The sequence below is a fragment of the Callithrix jacchus genome, chromosome 5, assembly GCF_049354715.1.
Source record: "Callithrix jacchus isolate 240 chromosome 5, calJac240_pri, whole genome shotgun sequence".
In the NCBI taxonomy this organism is placed as follows: Eukaryota; Metazoa; Chordata; class Mammalia; order Primates; family Cebidae; genus Callithrix; species Callithrix jacchus.
In genome coordinates this window covers 74,778,551-74,801,090 of record NC_133506.1, presented here as the reverse complement: position 1 = coordinate 74,801,090, position 22,540 = coordinate 74,778,551, and the positions used below count along the sequence as shown (strand labels likewise).

Here is a 22,540-nt window from a genome sequence, read left to right as displayed (position 1 = left end):
GAATGGATAAAGAGAAAAATGTATCCTTCTTGTAAGAACACTTGGAAATTGTATACATCATTTTATCTCCCATTGGCCACAATTTAATCATAACTGGGAGGGAAACTGGGAGATGTCATCTTTATGTTCGGCAGCCACAACCCCAGCTAAAATGCTGAAACATTCTTTTTTTTTTTTTTTGAGATGGATTCTTGCTCTGTCGCCAGGCTGGTGTGCAGTGGTATAACCTCGGCTCACTGTGACCTCCGCCTCACAGGTTCAAGCAATTCTCCTGCCTCAGCCTCCCAAGTAGCTGGGATTACAAGTGCACTTCACCATGCCCAGCTAATTTTTGTATTTTTAGTAGAGACTGGGTTTCACCATGTTGGCCAGGATGGTCTTGATCTCTTGACCTTGTGATCCACTCGCCTCAGCCTCCCAAAGTGCTGGAATTACAGGTGTGAGCCACCGCAACCGACCATTTTTTTTTTTTTTTTTTTTTGAGACAGTCTTGCTCTGTCGCCCAGGCCAGACTGCAGCGGCGCGATCTCAGCTCACTGCAATCTCTGCCTCCCTGATTCAAGCGATTCTCCTGCGTCAGCCTCCTAACTGGGATTACGGGTGCACACCACCACACCCAGGTACATTTTTTGTTGAAGACGGGGTTTCACTGTGTTGGCCAGGCTGGTCTCAAACTTGAGTGATCCACCAGCCTTGGCCTCCCAAAGTGTTGGGATTTTAGGCGGGAGCCCCTGCGCCTCGCCAGAACATTGTTTCTAGAGAGGAATCAATTATTGAAGAACAACCGGCAGCCTCTCCCACAGGGAGTGCTGGGGAAGTCAGCAGAACACAAAGTGAGTGAAAGGGAAATAGTGAATGGCATGTGCCTACAATGGCCAAAGTTTTCTTTGAACTGGGTGAACAGTCTGGCAGTAGAGGATCCTGACTCCCTAGCCTGGGAAGATGATACATGAAGTTGAGGTTTGAAAATAAAAGCCACCACTTGGAGGGGCTGCAGAAAGGACTCTGAGGATAGCTGGTTTTCCTTGAAGGCAAGGAGGGGCAGAGAGATAGCCTGGAGAGTTCACCAGAGGGCCCGTGGGATTGGGTGGGTGGGAATGGAGCTGGGTTAGGGTCAGCAAGGATAGGGTTATATGGCTACTGGATGAAAAGCCAGTTGATTTGGTCTTGATAGTGCCTGAGGAGGGTGAGTCTTACTTGGGCATTGGGACCCAAAACAGAAACTGCTCCCTCTTCAAAATCCACGAATCTAACATCACAGCCAACCAGGAAGTTACCTCACACATCATTCTCTGAATTTTGCCATCAAGCACTTAATAAACTTGGTATCTAAGCCTTGGCACCAGCCTCCAAATTGTACATTCAACACTTTAAAGACACACATATCCTTTCCAAGGGTAAGGAAAGAACATTCCATTGTCAAAAATGATCCTGAGGAGTCCCATACTGCTCAGGGTAGCTCAGTTTGCAAAGCAATGAGAAAAACACCTGAAATAGTTTTTCCCATACCCATCATTTAACACTGCTTCATTATTTTAAGTTTCTTCTTAGGGTGGCTACTCTACCAGGAGCACACAGAAGGGCTCAGCCTCCCAGCCCAGTTCTCCAGGCCCTCATGCTCTCAGGGATCTGAGATTATAGTTTCCATTCCCAGGGAAACGCCTTTCATCAAGATGTGAACATTCTAGGAGGCCAGCCAACTTAAGCTGTACAACAGAACAGTCATGAGGAAGGGACCTCTATACACAGTTCTGTGAGCAAAGGAAGCACTGGACAGCAAAGGAAGCAGACAGCTGCCAGCAGGAAGTCCAGATACACTGCCTCCAGGAAGTGAGACTGCAGGATGCTGAGAAACAGATTTAGTATGGATGGGCACAGCTTCCCTCATCTGTGTGACCCCAAGCAATTCAGTCAACCTTAATTCATCCTTTATTAAAAAGGCAGGGAGGAGCTATCAAGTACATTGGTGAATTTTAGTGAGAATTAATTCAGATATATATGCCTCACATATGTTTGGCTTGAGGGAAGTGTTATACACAGCTAATTTTTTTTTTTTCTGAAATGGAGTCTCACTGTCACCCAGGTTAGAGTGCACTGGCACAATCTTGGCTCACAACAACCTCTGCCTCCCAGGTTTAAGGAATTCTCCTGCCTCAGCCTCCTGAGTGGCTGGGATTATAGGCGTGTGCCACCATGCCCAGCTATTCTTGTATTTTTAGTACAGACAGGGTTTCACCGTGTTGGTCAGGCTGGTCTTGAACTCCTGACCTCAGGTGATCCACCTGCCTTGGCCTCCCAAAGTGCTGCGATTATAGGCATGAGCCACCATAGCTATTATTTTTAATTCTATTAGACATAAACTCCCTGGGGCTGGTGATAGTGTTTTGCAATAATAACTGATCAACAACAGTCAATGGAATAAGTGAAGAGTAGAATTCCAGCATACGAAATGTCTAGGACCTAGGGATGAGAGCACCAACCACCTCTCTCAGAGGAGAGCTGCTGGGCCGGGTGCAGTGGCTCATACCTGTAATCCCAGCACTTTGGAAGGCCAAGGCAGGCAGATCACTTGAGGTCAGGAGTCTGAGACCAGCCTGGGCGACATGGTAAAACCCAGTCTCTACTAAAAATATAAAAATTAGTTAGGTGTGGTGGTGCGCGCCTATACTCCCAGCTACACAGGAGGCTAAGGGAGGAGAATCGCTTGAACCCGGGAGGTGGAGGTTGCAGTGAGCTGAGATTGTGCCATTGTACTCCAGACTGGGCAACAGAGTGAGACTGTCTCAAAAAAGAAAGAGCTGCTGATTTAGAAGCAAATATCAGGAATGCTGAGTTCTGAGGCCAGCACCAGGCCAGCCCTGAGACAGCCAGAAACACTGAGAAACTTCCACAAGCAACAATTCTTTACATTCAGCACAGTGTAGAACTTAGGGAGAAATCTAGAAAATTTTGGTCCAGATGAGAACAATGAGGTGGTAAGGAGCTGATCTGCACACTATTGCTGAATCTGTCTGCACCCCCTAAACCCCAAGGATAAGAAAAGGGAGAGTAAAACATCCCTCAAAGCTGAGGAGGCAACTGAGGCACTCGGGTGATCACTGGGTGCTGTGAAGTGGGGAACAGAAGCCCCTGTTCCAGCCTCAGGCATCTGACTTGTCCTTATCGATGTTTTCTCTGAGCCACATGCTGTTTCCGGGGCCGAGAAGGGGCAGGCCGTGTTAGAGCAGAACTGAAAACAGACACAGCCGCGGAAGGAACATCAACAGCAGATCATCGAGACAGCTGAGATTCTGGCACTTTGGTCCTTGTCTGTCCAAGATATTTTTGGAAACAACATAGGGTGCTCCTGAAGGTCATAAGGGAGGGGGCAGCTCGCACTCAGGGGAAAACCATGAGGCCCAGGTGAGCCCCTGTGGTCAGTCAGCAGCTCCCTTCCCGGGTCCAGTTTTGGGCATTGATAAAGAGCTGGAGCCAGGGGGAGGTGGTCAGGGTATCAAATGGAGGGGGTCGCCACGCCCACTGCCAAGGCCTCACGGCCCGCTCAGGGTGAGGCATAAGAGCCAGGTGGCGGCCATCAGGGGAGCAGATGCCAGCCACACCCCCTGGAGACCCATTGGGATTCAGGGGGTACTGCTCCGTGGGGTTCCCGTCATCATCTGCCCAGTGCAGTGGGGCCAAGCCCTTGGCCTCAATCTGAGCTTGGAGTTCTGGAGAAGAAAACGCCATATAACCTGGGACAGAAAAAGGAGGGAGGTGAGAGCCAAGGTCCTTCATGCCCACCCTCAGCCCCGACCCACAGGCCCTCCCCCAGCCTTCCTTGGGCCTGACCTTCCCCATGGGCGCTCCACACGGGCAGCACGGCACCCTCCATCCCTCGCAGCATCAGAGCTGGCCCAGGACCCACACGCACGCTGGCCCAGCGAGACTCAAAGCGCCCAGACAGGTTGTGGCGTAGCAGAAGGCCTGGCCGGGCTGGCTGGGAGTCAGGGCCCATCTCCGTGGCATCCTCATTGGGGTCGCCTCCCACCCAGCCCAGCAGAGCCAGCAGTTGACAGCCATTACACACGCCCAGGCTGAAGGTGTCTGGCCGCTTCTGGAAGCGCCTTAGCTCAGCCCCAGCTCGGGGATGAAAGGTCACGGCAGCTGCCCACCCTAGCAGGGAATAGGGAAGCCAGGGTGAGACATGAAGACCTCAGAAAAGGGAACTGGGAATGAAGGGACACAACTGCTCTTCTGTACATTTTCCTTTTTCTTTCTTCCTTTTCTCTCCTTCCTTCTTTCCTTTTTTTTTTCTCGATACAGAATTTCACTCTTTTGCCTAGGCTGGAGTGAAGTAGCAGGATCTCAGCTCACTGCAACCTCTGCCTCCAGGGTTCAAGTGATTCTCCTGCCTCAGACTCCCAAGTAGCTGGAATTATAGGCACCTGCCACCAGGCCCAGGTAATTTTTTTATTTTTAGTAGAGATGGGGTCTCACCATGTTGGCTCAGCTGGTCTCAAACTCCTGACCTCAAGTGATCCACCCGCCTTGGCCTCCCAAAGTGCTGAGATTACAGGTGTGAGCCACCACACCCAGCCCCCAAAATTTAAACATATATACATGAAACACAGTTTTACTCTGTTGCCCAGGCTGGAGTGCGGTGGCACAATCTCAGCTCACTGCAACCTCTGTCTCCTGAGTTCAAGTGATTCTCATGCCTCAGCCTCCTGAGTAGCTGGGATTACAGGTGCAAACCACCACATCTGGCTAATTTTGTATTTTTAGTAGAGATAAGATTTTGCCATGTTGGCCAGGGTGGTCTCAAACTCCTTACCTCAAGCAATACTCCTGCCTTGGCCTCCTAAAGTGTTGGGATTACAGATGTGAGCCACTGCACCTGGCCAAAATCGAGAAAATTGAGGCGGCTCACATCTGTAATCCTAGCACTTTAGGAGGGCAAGGTGGGCGGATCACCTGAGGTGGGGAGTTTGAGACCAGCCTGATCAACCTGAAGAAACCCCATCTCTACTAAAAATACAAAATGAGCCTGGTGCAGTGGCGCATCCCCGAAATCCCAGCTATTTAGGAGGCTGAGGCAGGAGAATTGCTTGAACTCAGGAGGCAGAGGTTACAGTGAACTGAGATCACACCATTGCACTCCAGCCTCGGCAACAAGAGTGAAACTCTCTCTCTCTCTCTCTCTCTCTCTGTGTATACACAGACACACACACACACACACACACACATATATATATATACACACACATATATATATATTTAATAAAAAAAATTTATTAACAGCCTTCTGTTGGCATGTGATCCAAAATGAATGTGCCCACTCTCTCCTAGCTTGGTGAAGTGAGAGGCCAATCCCCAGCCCAGAAAGAGGGGGCTAAAGGCACCTCTTTGGGAATGTGGGGTAAGGGAGCAGGCAGATGCCTGTACACTGACCTTTGGCAGATCCCAGGACGTCTGCGTAGCTGAAACCACCCACGAAGGCCACGCCTCGGAAGGTGTCCAGCCCAATTGCCCCAGAGCAGAGGTCCTGCATGGTCACATCCCACACCTGCGAAGATGGGGACGGGAAATGTGGGAGGACATGCAGCTGAAGCTGGATCACCACCCCCACACCTGCCCCCTACCCTGCTCACCTCAAAACCAGCCAAGTGGAAGGCATCGGCCATTTCCCGGTCCCCATTACTGCCCTCCTCTCGCAAGATGGCGACTCGGGGGCTGGGACCACCTTGGGGGAAAATAAGTGTTTTTGGGCCAGAAAGGTACTTCCCCACCCCTACTCCCCAGATCCCTTTTCCAGGGCAGGCCCAGGCATCCAGGCTGATTGCACCCAGGACGTGGAGCCTCTGCACACACTCCCTCACCAGGCTCATGGGGCACAGAGGCTTTGGGAAAGGTGGGGGGCAGGCAATAGCTGGGCCCCATCCGCTTCCTCAGGCCCTGTTCCTCCTCTGTCACAAAGTGAGGCTCTGCCTGTAGCCGATCCAGCTGGAAACTTGTCTCCTCCCAGAGGGCTCGAAGCTCCCCAACAGGCTCCTCCAGAACCACAGCCCCATTCACTGACACCCGGACCTAGGGAGAGGAACAAGTCTCCCAAGGACTAAGAGAAAGGATGGCCCCCTCCACAGTGGGAGAGGGAGGGACCACAGCCGCCTCACTCTGACTGTCCACTGCACACCGCTCTTTCCCTCACTTCCTCACCATGGCATGGGACCCAGCCTGGCCTGTGTGGCCCAGCTCCAGGCAGTGGAGGCCAGCGTCCCAGTAACGCTTCAGCACTTGGGCCAGGTCCAGCTCCTGCACCTCCAGCACCAGGCCTGGCTCCTCAGCAAACAGCACAGACAGCACTGGGAGAGCAACGAGGGGATCGGGGGATGCAGGAGGGGCCAAGAAAGTTGGGGCAGGGGTCGGGGGGGTGCAGGAAGGGCCAAGGAAGTCAGGGTAGGGGTCAGGAGGATGCAGGAGAAGCTGAGGGAGTCAGGGTGGGGGTCACGGAGGGTGACGGCTGGGAGGGTGGGACTGAGGATGTTTCATCACCAACATCTAAGGGATGGGAGGACTCAGAGGGGTGCAGTCAGGAACATGGTGGGTGCCAGCCAGTTCCATCCAGTTCAGCTGTCAGAGAGACAGCACAGAAGAGCTAGTCGGGGAAGACTCAGGAAAAGGGGGTTGGTGGGCACTCCACTCTTTAATATATTGGAGATGGGGTCTGCAGGGTGGAGAAGGCAGCCCAGGCCTGAGACTTAGACCCCAGGTTTCTTACCATCAACCCCAGGGACAGACACGTCTACCCATAGCCCACAATTTCCAGCAAAGGCCATCTCCAGCAGGCATGTGACGAGGCCTCCGTCACTGACATCATGGCCTGAGCAGAGAAGGCGGTCTGGAGGAAGAAGAAAGCTCAGCAATCTCAGGGCCTAAACCTGACAGCCCTGTGCCACCTTCTAGAGTCAGTCCATCAAGAGTGTGTGCAAGCATGTTGGGGGGAACCAGGGTACATCCTCCATTGAAGTCCCTTGTGCCCTACCCGCGGCACACCTGGCACCCCATGTGCCATCTCCCCCGGGGGCCTCACTCACCTTTCAGCAGCCCCTGGGTGATGCTGAAGGCACACACCAAGTTCTCGGGAAAGTCCAGATCGGGAGGGTGCTCTCCGAGCTGGGAGAAGCATTGGGCCAAAGCTGTGCCCCCCAGCCGGTGCTGCCCAGGGCTCAGAGGCACATAGAGCAGATGGCCTGGGGAGACAGAGAGGGGTGAGGAGAGGGGGATGGCTCAGGAGGACCCATCCCTGAGGTGTTCACAGCACTGCTCTTCCCAGCATATGGTGAGAAACCCAATCAGTCCCAGAAAACACCACAGCTCGGTGTTGAGATGGTGGGGGCCCAGCACTCACAAAGTAGGGGCCAAGCAAAGAACACACAAGCCAGTGGGATGGGGCCACACCCATACCTTTCCCTTCAGGATGCTTGAGGTCTGGGGTCACGGTGGCTGTAATGTCTGGACAGACGGCATAGGCTGAGATGACCAGAGACCCTGAAGAGCAAGAAGTCTGAAAGAGTGAGTTGCCAGCCCAGCCCTGTAGTTCCTCCTCCCCTCCCTGGGGCCCCTACACCTCACCAGGAGCCCGCACAGTCTCCGTGCCAACCCGAGCAGCCATACTGAGGGAGTCCTTGCCGCCGTCCACTGCCACACCCAGGGCTGCCATCACTGCCACCATAGCCTCGCAGGCATCCGCCAAAGCTGCACCCTCCCCTGGGAGCTTGGCTGCCCACATCCAGTTCCCGCTACACTTAACATCCTGGGGGTGGGAGAGGCACACCATTAGAGGGGAAGAGAGATGTTAAGAGGCCAGGGGTGCAGTGGGACTGGAAGCTTGCAAACGTGAAATGCAGGGTGACAGAGGGACATGGAAGTGTCCTGAAACCCTGGGGGCTCCAGGGGAGAAGCCGTGGGAGAACTCACCCGGAGGTCGGTGACCAGGGCAAACACCAGGTTGGTGAGGGCTTCGGCCACAGCCAGCCGGGCAGCAACCTTGGGGTCCAGCAGGCTCTTGACTGGCTGCTCTCCCAAGGCTGTGGCAGCCCCTACAAGCTCCTCATGGCTCAGTGCTACAACGGCTACATCTGCCAGAGGAGTCTGCAGGGGCCCCACACACTGCTGCTGGGCCACCAGGCCGCCCACAGAGCGGTCCACCTGTAGAAACCAGTGGGGTTGGCAAGAGAGCAAGGGACAGGGAGAGTCTGTGCTCCTGCGCCTGTCCCAGAGGGACCCAGGGCAATGCGAAGCCTGGCTTTCCCTCAATGCAGGTAAGAGCTCTACTCAGAGGGTGGGCAGCAGGGAGACCAGGCTGTCAGGGTAGCTGCCTGCCCGTTACTTCCCCCCAGTGCCAGGCAAAACCCCCAGAGCAGTTTCTAAGGGCAGGAGGGCAGGGGAGGGTGAGCGAAGGAAGCATGCAAGGGGCAGAGCAGGGGTGCGGGGAGGACCTTATTGGTGAGGTAGCGCTTGCTGGCCACGGCAGGCAGCCTCAGAACCCTCTCCAGAGCCTGGCGCACGCTCAGCCCTACAGGCAAGGCCAGAGGCTGTAGCACAGGGGGGCTCCTCTGGAGGAAGAACTCCTGCAACACAGACAATGACAGGGAGTGTGAGCACCTGGCGCAGGCTGGGCACACAGGTGCCAAAGTGCATGTAGGGTAAAGGGTGGTGTGGAGAGGAGGGCCACAGGGAAACTCATCCCCAAACCCCACATACCTTCCGAGGCATCTTGCCCAGAACCCATTCGAGCTCCAGGTCCACAGGGGTTGGTGGGGATGTTGGGGGGGCATCCCCCTGGCCATTTCTTCCTACAGGACACTCTCGATCGTCTATCAGCACTATCTATAGACCACAGGGACCCCACCCAGAGGGGATAAGACCATGAACACCAGCAGGAAATGTTCTAGAATCCCTGCCCCTCCTTGGCTCCTACATTCCCCACACCTTGTTTGCCACCACATCCCAACTTCCTCTTGTCTCTCTCCCAACTCTCCCTCTAGCCCACACCCACGTGGTTCAAGTCTGCCCTCAGTGTCTGTCCCCAACTCCCTGGGCCAACTCACTCTCCGGTCTCCAGTGATGGTGCCCACAAAGGAAGTCGGGCAACGCTCCCGGGCACTGACATGAGTCAGGAAGTTCCGGTGGGGGGGCCTCAGCAGAAGTGCATTTGATTCCTGGTACTCGGCCCCCCAGATTTCCAGGGCATTCAGGGTTGGGTCCCCTAGCTGCACAGCCATGGCAGGGAGGAAAGAGAAGGGTCAGTGGGCACTCCCAAGTCTCATCTTGTTGCAAAAGAGATGGCTGGAGGCTGGCTGGGGCTGGCAAGGGTGGGGAAATGCCAGGCTTCAGAGGATGAGACCCACCTGGAAGCGGCTGGTGTAAATAATGGCTCCAGCTGGGTCACTCAGCTCCTTTAGGACGTTGCCTGGTGAGAGGATTGCAAGGAGAAGTGGTGACCTAGTAGTGGTGACCAGGCAACAAAGGGCAGTCCCTGGCCTCCATAGGAGCCCCTAATTGTGTGTGTTCCTGTGTGAACTGCTAGCGCATCCTCACCAACAATCATCCCATGGCAGCAGGCTTCCACCCTTCCAACCCTGAACCTGTATATTATGTACACAGGATAGAGAACGGGACCCAGAGCTGGGTGGTTGGTTGGAGATTCCTGATGCCTTTCCCTGATCCAAACCTGGCAGGAAACCAGGCAGGCCCAGTCCCTTGTTCCAACTCCATTCCTCACCATTCCCACCAGCGCCCTGGTCATGGAGGCTGCAGATGGGGTTTCCGTTGGGGGCCTCCACACAAGCCCTGATCACACGGTTCATCTTCTGTTCCATCTCCGGGTCGCCCCGCTGCACAGCCCCAAAGTCCAGGTCACTGGTGTTATCTCCCTGCACCTGGGGGAATATATGGCATAGCTCAGCTCAGTGAGGCTGGAATCTCTGGTACACTCCCCTATGCCTGGGGCCCAGTTATATCATGGCTTCTGCACCATTAGCAATTCCCACTCACCTGCACAGATGAAGCAGCTCCACCTCCAACTCCAATCCTATAGACAGGACCCCCAACCTTTACAACTTCCATACCTGTGAGAGAAGAAAAGGCAGAATCAGAACATCGGGGAAGCTACCAGAACAGGCCCTGAAAGCGAGGCAGCTCGAGGACAAAGGAAGCTGACATCAGGGGAGGAGCATTACCACTTGACTGGGTTGAAAGGAGAGTAAACTGGTATAAACTACAGAGGATGATTTGGCAACATCAACCAAAATGACAAATGTGTAGAGTCTTTTTTTTTCTGAGACAGGCTGGAGTACAGTGTCATGATCTTAAATAGAGAAAGAATAGTCTTTTATTTTTTATTTTATTTTTTTTAAGATAGGGTTTTACCACGTTGGCCAGGCTGGTCTCAAACACCTGACCTCAGGTGATCCGCCCACCCTGGCCTCCCAAAGTGCTAGGATTACAGGCTTGAGCCACCACACCCAGTCAAGAATAGTCTTTTCAAAAGGTGGCGTTAGAACAGTAGGATACCTACATGTGAAAGAATAAATTGAGACCCCTTACTTCACACCACAGGCAAACTCATCCATAGGCTCATTTATCATTTTGTAGTTATGACATCAAAACAAAAAGCAGTAAAAGAAAAAATAGGCCGGGGAGATCATGACCAACCTGGCCAACATGGTGAAATCCCATCTCTACTAAAAATACAAAAATTAGCTCGGTGTGGTGGTATGTGCCTGTAGTCCCAGCTACTCGGGAGACTGAGGCAGGAGAAGGCTGACACAAAAGGTCACATATTGTATGACTCCATTATGGTCATGGGCTGATTAACGACATTTTGCTTAACAATGGACCATATATACAACAGTGATCACTTAAGATTAAAATGGTGCTGAAAAATTCCTATTGCCTAATGACATTGTAGCCATGCTGGTGGTGAAACTATTATAAATAAACCTACTGCGCTGCCACTCATACAACCGTATAATGCGTATCATTATTGTATGTACACTACATAATACTTCAAAATGACAAGAAATAACTACTGCTAGTTCATATATTTACTATACTTTTTTTTTCCCAAGACGGAGTTTCGCTCTTGTTACCCAGGCTGGAGTGCAATGGCACGATCTTGGCTCACCGAAACCTCCGCCTCCAGGCAAGTCTCCCGCCTCAGCCTCCTGAGTAGCTGGGATTACAGGCATGCGCCACCATGTCCAGCTAATTTTTTGTATTTTTAGTAGAAACGGGGTTTCACCATGTTGACCAGGATGGTCTCGATCTCTTGACCTTGTGATCCACCCGCCTCGGCCTCCCAAAGTGCTGGGATTACAGGTGTGAGCCACTGCGCCCGGCCATATTTACTATACTTTTAAAAAAAATTATTTATTGAGCCGGGTGTGGTGGCTCACGGCTGTAATCCCAGCACTTTGGGAGGCCGAGGCGGGTGGACAAATCATACTTTTTACTGTTGTTGCAGAATGTACTCATTCTACTTATATAAAACAAGTTTATTTTGGCTGGGCACCATGGCTCACACCTGTAATCCCAGTGCTTTGGGAGGCTGAGGCAGGAGGGCTGCTTGAGCCCAGGAGCTCAAGGCTGCAGTAAGCTAGGATAAAACCACTGTTCTCGAGGCCGGGAGCAGTGGCTCACACCTGTAATCCCAGCACTTTGGGAGGCTGAGGTGGGCAGATCACAAGGTCAGGAGTTCAAGACCAGCCTGACCAACATGGTGAAACCCTGTCTCTAAAAAAAAAAAAAAAAAAAATTAAAAAGAACCACTGTTTTCCAGACTGGGTGACACAGCAAGACCCTGTTCTAAAAAGAGAAAAAAAATCCCACTTGAGAAAGAAAATGCAGATTAAAAATAATAATAATTAACAAAAAAGATTCAAAAAGTTCATTTAAAAACAGTATGTCATGTTACATTGACAGCAGCTTTATATATCTCATACTTGCCATGTCTTTTTTTTTGACAGGGTCTTGCTCTGTTGTCCAGTCTGGAGTACTGTGGTGCAATCTCTACTCACTGCAACCTCCGTCTCCTGGGTTCAAATGATTCTTTTGCCTTAGCCTCCTGAGGGGCTGGGACTACAGGTGCACACCATGACACCCAGCTAATTTCTGTATTTTTAGTAGAGACGGGGTTTCACCATGTTGGCCAGGCTGGTCTTGAACTCCTGATCTCAGGTGATCCACCTGCCTCAGTCTCCCAAAGTGCTGAGATCACAGGCATGAGCCACCCTACTCAGCCTACCATGCCTTGATTGCATTATTTTCTCTTGTGCTTGATTTATTATCATGTTTTGTTCATCATGGTTTCTAAGTGTACAAAATTCCTGAATAATGTTGCCAGTAATAGGCCGTGTGGAGTATTTGTATAGTAGGTTATGCCATCTAGGTTTGTGTATGTACACTCTATGAAGTGGGCACAATAATGAAATCACCTAATAACCACGTTTCTCAGAATGAGTTTTCCATCATTATGTGATACATAACATAAACCAACACATTAAAAACTAACCACTCAAGTGTCTGCTGAATTCCTTCCCTGCAGCCATCCTGTGCTGGGACAATGCAGGCTGGATCCAGAGAAAGGTGGCAGGCTCTTACCTGGCTCTGGGGGCTCCTTGCTCACATGCTCAGCTTCCATGGTCCCAATGCCCCCACTAAACATGATGGGCTTGATCCACTCACGCCGCTGGCCGTCTGGGAGCTGGAGGCCCAAGGAGCGGGCGAAGCCTGGAGTGTGAACATCAGAGGGAGCCAGAGAGTCACTCAGTCCCCACAGTGGTTGCCCAATACCACAGCCCCTGGGTCACACACCCCACCCATAAGCTCCTCTGGGTATCATTATCCCTCCACACCCTGAGCCTCACCAGCCAGCACTGGTTCCCCAAACTTGTTGCCATAGTCAGAAGCTCCATTACTGGCTTCAATGGCAATCTCCAGGGGCCGGGCAAAGTTCCCAGGATACTGGAAGCTTGGATCCTCCCAGGGCAGATTGTAACCTGGGAGAGAAGGAGAGAGAACTGGATGAACTGAATGAACTGTGAAGACAGAGGATGGAGCAGCCGCATCCTTCAGGAAGAGTCAGGGCCACCAAGAACCACCTGCATGGTTGGAAGGTTCCATTTTAGGAAGTCCCGTTTTAGGAAGCCATAGAGCCTGCAGTGAAGCACTGGTCTTGCTCTCCCCCACCCACACCAGCCTTCCCTCTGAATCTCAGGATCAGAGTTTCTCAGGCTTTCTAAGAAACCAGATTTGAGGTGCAGGTGGCGATTATAAGACCAACCCAATATCATGCTTTCTGGCTAAATGATTGCTAGTTTCCTTTTTCTTTTCTTTCTTTTTTTAAGATGGAGTCTCACTCTATTGCCCAGGCCGGAGTGCAATGGTGCAATCTTAGCTCACTGCAGCCGCAACCTCCCAGATTCAACTGATTCTCCTGCCTCAACCTCCCAAATAGCTGGGATTATGCTGAGTGGCTGGGATTACAGGTGTGCACCACCATGCCCAGCTAATTTTTATATTTTTAGTAGAGATGGGGTTTCACCATGTTGGCCAGGTTGGTCTTGAGCTCCTGACCTCGTGATCTGCCTGCCTCAGCATTCCAAAGTGCTGGGTTTACAGGTGTGAGCCACTGCGCCTGGCCATGAGTGCTAGTTTCTAAGGAAAATCGTGGACCTGCAAAGCTAGTCTGGTCAGCTCATCTCCCCAGGTCTATACTTATGACTACAGTTGAAAGGCCAGCTATCCTACAGCCCTCCCTCCCAAGAAAAGGCACCCAGGGTGATCCTATGACCTAACAGATAAAAGTTTGGTGCCTGCCAGGACAAGGAATCTGGAAGGGAAGGTAGGTAGAGAGGAAAGAGATGGAACCTGGGATATGGAGATTTCCAAAGCAATAGCCGGCAGTGCCAGCCACCACATGGGCCCCACGGCCTGTACACTGGACATCTCGAATCCGGCCCCCTGTGCCAGTGGTTGCACCACTAAAGGGGCATATTCCTGCAAAGAGAGAGTGGGGAGAGGTCTGGGTGCCTCAGAGACAAACCCCATCTCTGACCACCTCCACTGAAAATAAGGACAACTAGCTTCCCTGATTATTCTCCCCAGACCGAAGGGGCCTGGGACCTTTTTCCTACCCTATTCTGTGATCCCACCTATTTCTCCAGGGAACCCAGCTCACCTGTGGGAAAGTTGTGAGTCTCTGCTGTGAAGACAACATGTCTCAGCCCCTGCTGTTGCCGGAAGCGGCTTGGCTGTATGGGGTCCTCAGGCCGTAGAAATCGGACTTGCTTTCCCTGGATTGCACTGTGGACATATCCGTCCTGGACCCTGCTTCCTTTCTGGGACCTGCATTAACCCAACCAGGGCCTGGGGCCTCCCCTCCCTGGGTCCTGTGCCGCCCCAGTCTAGGGCACAGCCCACCTGCTGTTGTCACAGAATTTGAGGATATTGTTGGGGTTCGAGGATGCCTGGGTGCTCATGATGGACTCAAACAGGGAGTGCACCAGCTTCTGCCCATCCACGTGGAGCTGGCCCTTGAAGAACCAGTGTCGGCTATGCTCACTGCAGGAGGTGATGCAGGGAGGGGAAGGCAGGATGGAAATGGGGTCATTTCTTAATGCTATGTCTTCTCAGCAGCATTAACAGCAGAGCCAAATTCATACTTAAATAATCGATCAAAATATATTCCAAAAAGCCATGATCTTCAAGTATTCTGTCATTTTGGATTGTACAGAGCCAAAGTGAAGACAAAACCAAGATTTGAATTTAGACTGCTTGACGGATGAGGGGAGCCCATGCCCTCAGAGAATCAGGGAGGTCCCTAAGCCAAGGAGAGCCATGAAGGCAAATCCCTGTGGTCCCTTCCAACATCCATGGGCTCAGATATCAGAACAATCCCATTCCGCCCCACCTATTGGACTGCGCCAAGTCAAAGGCCTCCACAGTGCTCGGGTTCCGCTGTAGCTCCTGGAAGCGCCTGGTGTAGAAGTCTAGGTCCCAAGAGTCTAAAGCCAGACCTAGGAGATGAATCCATGAAGAGGTGACTGTGGAAGTCAGGCAGCCACATTCCAGATCTCTGCACCCCTCCTGTCCTGGCCTATCCTGGGCCCTACACTTCCCTCTCCAACTACTCACCTAGCTCCTGGTTGGCCTTCTCCAGTGCAAGCCGGCCTTCACCCAGTATATTGATAGGGCCATTGAGAGGTGCTGGGATGCTCTCAGGGGAGAAACTCTGGATGGGATGGGGGAAGTGCTGCTCTGTCATCCGGTCATGTAGGGTAGCCAGAGCAATCGCTTCCATCTCAGCCGAAGTGGGGTGGGCAAACTAGGGGTGCAGACACACAAAGGGCAAAGGGTGAAGACTTTAAGAATGGAGAGAAATGGGTCAGGTACAGTGGCTCATGCCTATAATCCTAGCACTTTGGGAGGCCGAGGTGGGCAAATGATTTGAGGTCAGGAGTTCAAAACCAACCTGGCCAACATGGTGAAATCTCATTTCTAAAAAAAATTAAAAATAAATGGAGAGAAATGGTCCACTCTCCTACCCTCCTATCCTCTCAGTCATGCAAGGCCAGGCCACTGCCACCCCATATGGCACTTCTGTTCAGATTACAAAAAGACACCCTTTCCACGTATGAATCCATGCCAGGTAAGAGAAGCATAGGCTGGATTTCTGCCCCATTTACCCTCAACCAGGTACCTTCAGGCAGTGAACAACTTGCACAACCACACAAAGCAGGCCTAAAGCCAGGAGCACCTTTCCCTGCTTCACTCTAGAGCTTTGGATCTAATCTTATATCTCTGGCCCATCTCCTCCTCCTGATTCTCCATCTCCTCACCGAGAGCCGATAGCGCCGGGTGGTCTCCACACGATCCACAGGCCCCAGCCCAGCGGCGTGGCACACTGACACGATGTTGGTAGATGTTGGGGTGGAGAAGTTCAGCCTGAGCAATGGGCCTGATGGTTAGGACTGGAGAGCCCCTGGCAGGCCTCAGCTGGGAGGGTGGATCCTGCCCACTGCTGTCCGGACAACCTCTCACCACTATCACCTCACCATTGGCTTTCAGCCTCAGGCTGGGCAAAAGAAACCTGCTTTCAAAGTTCACTCAAGCCAAACCATAACTGTCCTCTAGCATCAAAACTGTTTGAATTTAACTTGGAATACAATTTATTTTGTTTCAAGAACATGTTTTGGAGGAGGCTAGGTTTTCAGCGGCATCTACCCAAATGGGGAAAGCACCTGCATGATTTCCGAGGCAGAGAGTAGCAAAGAGCAAAGGAAAACAAATCTCCCAAGGATCACAAGAGGAAGCAGAGGAAGGCAGGAGAAAGGGGTGGGCAGGATAAGATACTTACCTGGGCCCGACCTCCAGCAGCAGGTCATTGGAGCCAGGAAGGAGCCAGGACTGCCGAGCAACATCATCCAGCAACAAGGGGCAACCAAACAGCCACATCAGCTTCTTTGTCTCCTCAGCACTGGGGAGGGCCTCAGCTGCAGGGAGACAGGGCAAGCACACCTGAGACACTGCCCCCGGCACTGAGGCATGTCCCACAAGAGTCCAATACGTGCGCCCAACCTGTCCAGTTCACATTGTAGCACAGTTCAGTCTCAATGCCCTGCAGCTCTGGCAGTTTCCCTTGCAGTTTCCGTCGAGTGTGTCCAGAGGCTGCCCCTTCAGGTCCAGAGGGACGGACATAGAAGTGAAGGACTGGGGACATCTCTGCAGGTGTCCTTTGCTGGAGATGTGTCCTTTGCTGGAGATATGAGTTAGGTTCCTAAAAAATAACATTAACTATGGCCTGTTGAACTGATTTCAAATTTCAAGGAAAGTTGAGGCATTAGGGACAGGGTAGAAAAAAGTAGTAGGGACATTTAGAGAAACAAGGTAAGGCAGGTGTGGTGGCTGTTGCCTATAACCTCAGCACTTTGGGAGGCTGAGGCAGGCAAATCATGAGGTCAAGAGATCAAGACCATGTTGGCCAATATGGTGAAACCCCAGTCTCTACTAAAAAGACAAAAAAATTAGCTGGGTGTGGTGGCAGGTACCTGAAGTCCCAGCTACTTGGAGGCTGAGGCAGGAGAATTGCTTGAATTCAGGAGGCGAAGGTTGCAGTGAGCCAAGGTCGCACCACTGCACTCCAGCCTGGCAACAGAGAGAGAGACTCCATCTCAAAAAAAAACGGGCGGGGGGTTGAGTGCGGTGGCTCATGCCTGTAATCCCAGCGCTTTGGGAGGCTGAGGCAGACAGAGTTCAAGACCAGCCTGACCAACATGGAGAAACCCTGTCTCTACAAAAAATTTAAAAAATTAGCCAGACATAGTGGCGGGCACCTGTAATCCCAGCTACTCAGGAGGCTAAACCAGGAGAATGGCTTGAACCTGGCAGGCAGAGGTTACAGTGAGCTGAGATCGCACCATCGCACTCTAGCCTGGGCAACAAGAGCAAAACTCTGTCTAAAAATAAAAAAAGAATTTATTTATTCATTTACTTTTTTTTTTTTTTGAGACAGAGTCACTTTGTCACCCAGGCTGGAGTACAGTGGCATGATCTCAGCTCACTGCAACTTCTGTCTCCTCGTTCAAGCAATTCTCTTGCCTTAGCCTCCTGAGTAGCTGGGATTACAGGCATGTGCCACCATGCTAATTTTTTTTTTTTTTTTTGAGATGGAGTTTCACTCTTGTTACCCAGGCTGGAGTGCAACATGCGCGATCTCGGCTCACCGCAACCTCTGCCTCCTGGGTTCGGGCAATTCTCCTGCCTCAGCCTCCCGAGTAGCTGGGATTACAGGCACGTGCCACCAGCTAATTTTTGGTATTTTTTTAGTAGAGATGGGGTTTCACTATGTTGACCAGGATGATCTCAATCTCTTGACCTCGTGATCCACCTGCCTCGGCCTCCCAAAGTGCTGGGATTACAGGCTTGAGCCACTGCGCCTGGCCTAGTTTTTATATTATTAGTAGAGACAGGGTTTCACCATGTTTGCCAGGCTGGTCTTGAACTCCTGACCTCAAGTGATCCACCCACCTGGGCCTCCCAAAGTGCTAGGATTATAAGAGTGAGCCACCACACCGACCCATAAATGATTTTAAAAAGAAAAAAAAAAGAATTGCTTAAGCACGGCCAGCAAGGTGGCTCATGTCTGTAATCCCAGCACTTTGAGAGGCTGAGGTGGGCGGATCACTTGAGGTGAGGAGTTCAAGACCAGCCTGGCCAACATGGCAAAATCCCATCTCTATTAAAAACACAGGCCAGGGTTTCTGCCAGAGCTGCCATTGGAGAGCAGCAGCCATGGCTCTTCGCTACCCTATAGCCATGGGACTCAACAAAGGCCGCAAGGTGACTAAGAACATGAACAAGCCCAGGCACAGCCGCTGCAGGTGTCTGAGCAAACATACCCAGTTTGTGTGGGACAAGATCTGGGAGGTGTGAGGCTTCCCCCCTTACAAGCAGTGTGCCACTGAGTTATTGCAGGTTTCCAAGGACAAACGGGCCCTCAAGTTCATCAAGAAAAGGGTAGGGATGCACATCTGCACCAAGAGGAAGCAGCAGGAGCTGAGCAACATTCTGGCCACCATGAGGAAAGCTGCTACCAAGAAAGACTGAGCCCCCTCCCCCACCTTCTCCCTGAAATAAAAAAAAAAAAATACAGGCCAGGCACAGTGGCTCATGGCTGTAATCACAGCACTTTGGGAGGCCAAGGCTGGTAGATCACAAGGTCAAAAGATTGAGACCATCCTGGCCAACATGGTGAAACCCTATCTCTACTAAAAATATAAAAATTAATCAGGCTTGGTGGTGGGCGCCTGTAGACCCAGCTACTCGGGAGGCTGAGGCAGAAGAATTGCTTGAACCCTTGAGGCAGAGGTTGCAGTGAGCCAAGATCATGCCACTGCACTCCAGTCTGGCGACAGAGGGAGACTTTGTCTCCAAAAAAAAAAAAAAAAAAAATTGCTTAAGCAGATCCTGAATTCCAGAACAGCTGACTTCACTCAGTTCAAAGACTCCCACAGAAACCAGGTGCAGTGGCTCACACCTATAATCCCAGCACTTTGGGAGGCCAAGGCAGTGGACTGCTTGAGTCTAGGAGTTTGAGACCAGCCCTGGGCAACGTGGTCAGACCCTGTCTTCATAAAAATTTAAAAATTAGCTGGGCGCAGTGGCGTGTACCTGTGGTCCCAGCTACTTGGGAGGCTGAGGTGGGAGGATCACTTAAGCCCAGGAGTTCTGGACTATAGTGCGCTATGCTGATCGGGTGTCCGCACTAAGTCATCAATATGGTGACCTCCCAGGTTGCCTAAGGAGGGGTGAACCGGCCCAGGTCGGAAACAGAGCAGGTCAAAACTCCCATGCTGATCAGTAGTGGGATTGCGCCTGTGAATAACCACTGCACTCCAGCCTGGGTAACATAGCAAGACTCTGTCTCTTAAAAAAAAAAAGGCAGGTCACGAGGTCAGGAGATCAAGACCACCCTGGCTAACGTGGTGAAACCCCACCTCTACTAAAAATACAAAAAATTAGCCAGGCATGGTGGCATGCTTCTGTAGTCCCAGCTACTCAGGAGGCTGAGGTGGGAGAATCGCTTGAACATGGGAGGCAGAGGTTACAGTGAGCCAAGATCGTGCCACTGCATTCCAGCCTGGGCGTCAGATAGAGACTCTGTCTCAAAAAAAATTTTTTTTAATTAGCCGGTGCGGTGGCGTGTACCTGTGGTGCCAGCTACTCAAGAGACTTGAGCCCATGAGTTTGAGGCTGCAGTGAGCTATGACTGTGCCACTGCACTCCCACCTGGGCAACAGAGCAAAACCTCCATCTCTCAAAGTAAAATAAAATAAAATAGACTCCCATAGTGGAACCAAGTGAGCATGAGAATCAGTTTCTTCATCTCCCTGTTTCATGACTTCATCCTGCACTCTTCAATCAATGATTTTTCACACTTCACCCCAATCCTACTCCAAACCCTTAAAAACCGTAGCCCCAGAGTACTCTGGGAGATGGATTTGAGGTTTCCTGCTGCCCTATGATTAAACTCTTTCTCTGCTGCAACCTGGTGTCTTGGCGTATTGACTTCCAGTATGCAGCAGCCAACAGACCTATTACTTATACCTTTGGCCTAACATACAAAGGCCCTCCACATCTATCCCAAACTACCTATCCAATTTCTAGTCCCACTGTCTCTCAGCAGGACCCTGGCTTTACCCACCAAACCCTGCTGTTCCCCTAGTCTTGCCATCTCAGTAAACACTACCATCATCCAATTTGTTGCTCAAGACAAAAACAACCTTAATTCTTCTTTCCCTCAGACTCTCTAAATCCAATCCACCAGGTAATCTATATCCAAACATATCTCAAATCTCTCGTCTCTTCATCTCTACTACCTCACTCTAGTTCAAGTAAGCCACCACCATCACTCACCTGGACCAATGCATTAACCTCTTGACCATTGCATAATCACAATTCATTTATCACATATCAGCATAAAGTGGATTATGGCTTCCCATTACACATGGTATAAATTCCAACTCAGCATCCTGGTTTACCAAGTCTGTCCACTCTCTGGCCTGCCTCTCCAACCCTATCTCACGCCACGCTTTTTCACCCACAATACACCAACCACATTAGCTTCTTTCCTATTTCTCTAACTTGCCAAGCTCAGTCCTGGAAGGCATATTTTTACCCTGACATATGCATGGCTGGCTCTTTCTTGTTATTTAGATTTCTGGTGATTCACCTTTCTGGAAAGGGATTCATTAGCCACTCAAGTAGTTAGTATCAGATGACTCTATTTTAATTTCCTATATAGCACTTATCACAATTGGATATTTTTATTTTTCACTCTATATTCCCCACTAGAAAAAAATCTCTACGTGGGCATGGGCTGTTGCTGCTTCATTTCCATTGAATTACCAAGGCTTAGAACAATACCAGGGCTTGAAACGGAAAAAAATTCTAAAACTTGTGGACTTCGCTGGCACAGTGGCTCACACCTGTAATCCAACACTTTGGGAGGCTGAGGCAGGTGAATCACGAGATCAGAAGTTCCAGACCAGCCTGACCAACATGGTGAAACCACGTCTCTACTAAGAATGCAAAAATTAGCTGGGCATGGTGGCACGCGCCTGTAATCCCAGCTACTCAGGAGGCTGAGGCAGAAGAATCCCTTGAACCCGGGAGGCGGAGGTGACAGTGAGCCGAGATCGCCCCACTACACTCCAGCCTGGGTGACAGAGTGACACTCTATCTCAAAGAAAAACTTGTGGACTGATCAAATGAACTCGATTCTCACCACTCTTCAGGTCCCCCCCACACACTTTCAGGACAGTCTTCCTGAAGCATTATTAAGCCACTTGATTTCCGTCCATCATTCCCAGTGAAATTTAAGTTTCAAGAGCTCAGGACTAGGTTTGCTTGCATGAGGGCTGTATCCCCAAAGACCAGCATGGTGCCTGATATAAACTAGGAGGCCGGCAGACTTTCTGTTAGTTGAATCCGTGAATGGGACAACGCGGCTAAGTTTACATGGGGGTCAGCCATGCCCGGGGTCTGCTGAACGCACGCTAGATAGAACGAATGGACGTCTCCATTAAAGCAAATGTGCGGGCCCCAAGTGAACACTGCTCGGCCTGGTGGGAATACTGAAGCAGCCAGACGAGGCTTGGGCTGGATGACGAAACGCTGCACCTGAAGGAGGCTCCAGGTCCGCACGCGGCAACTATACTCACGTGGAAGATGCACTCGCCGCCGCAGATCACCTCGAATCGTCGCGCGCGCTCGTTACGTCATCTGCGTGCGCCGTGGGCAGAGACTGGACCTGCCAGTGCCGGGGCGACTACGCCCCGCCCACATTTCCCCGCGGCTACGCAGAGTTCTAAACTTGGTGAGAAGATTATCCCCAGGTGGTTTCTCCCACAAGTCTGTCTGGAATTGATGTTTGTGAAAATACATTGAGTTCCCAGTCCCCGCGGGAACAGTTAAATAATGACATCAGTGAGTTAAGGCCATAATACAAGCGTGTGAAAGTTGTGCTTCGGCGGCATTACGAGGAAGCGCTTCTCTGATTGGCAAGATCAGGAAGACGGAAAGATGCTTAGAAGTCATCTACTAGGCGGGCTGTGTTTGAGTTCCTGGGCTCTCCCACCCCGTCCCATGTGAAGGCCTACGGGATGGGTGACTGAGATCGGTGACCTAGGCCCGGCGCGGCGGCTCCCGTCTGTAATCCGAGGACTCTGAGAGGCCGAGGCGGGCGGATCACTTGAGCCCAGGAGTTCGAGACCAGTCCGGGCAACATGGCGAAACCCCGTCTCTACAGAAAAATACAAAAATTAGCCGAGTGTGGTTGTGCACGCCTGTGATCCCAGCTACTCGGTGGGCTGAGGTGGGAGGATCGCTTGAGCCCGGGAGGTCGAGGCTGCAGTGAACCGAGATGGCGCCACTGCACTCCAGCCTGGGCGACAAGAGCGAGACCCAGTCTCAAAAAAATCAGAGAGGGCCGGGCGCC

At 51.5% G+C, this 22,540-nt stretch overlaps 1 protein-coding gene and 1 pseudogene across 5 annotated transcripts; one reads left to right on the top strand and one right to left on the bottom strand.

The window, feature by feature from the left end:
* Positions 1-1,911: 1,911 nt before the first annotated feature.
* PFAS (phosphoribosylformylglycinamidine synthase) lies at positions 1,912-21,815 on the bottom strand. Of its 5 annotated transcripts, XM_017972311.5 has the most exons (29): positions 21,765-21,815; positions 17,091-17,187; positions 16,621-16,819; positions 16,400-16,535; positions 15,882-15,987; positions 15,178-15,367; positions 14,954-15,059; positions 14,464-14,604; positions 14,222-14,346; positions 13,912-14,040; positions 12,909-13,040; positions 12,643-12,771; positions 10,036-10,109; positions 9,764-9,920; positions 9,390-9,451; positions 9,090-9,251; positions 8,743-8,868; positions 8,478-8,609; positions 7,957-8,187; positions 7,612-7,792; positions 7,444-7,527; positions 7,074-7,229; positions 6,758-6,877; positions 6,196-6,341; positions 5,859-6,066; positions 5,631-5,722; positions 5,431-5,545; positions 3,829-4,152; positions 1,912-3,731 (listed from the first exon to the last, which is right to left on the bottom strand). In XM_017972311.5, the coding sequence occupies exons 3-29, from the start codon at positions 16,760-16,762 to the stop codon at positions 3,421-3,423; spliced, it is 4,017 nt and encodes a 1,338-aa protein (XP_017827800.1). In that variant the 5' UTR covers positions 16,763-16,819; positions 17,091-17,187; positions 21,765-21,815; the 3' UTR covers positions 1,912-3,420. The 5 variants fall into 5 exon arrangements, with proteins under 5 accessions (XP_017827800.1, XP_078229117.1, XP_002806843.2 ...); XM_078372991.1 differs by lacking the exon at positions 15,882-15,987; XM_002806797.6 differs by lacking the exon at positions 17,091-17,187.
* LOC100408389 (large ribosomal subunit protein eL36 pseudogene) lies at positions 18,334-18,648 on the top strand (annotated as a pseudogene).
* Positions 21,816-22,540: the final 725 nt, after the last annotated feature.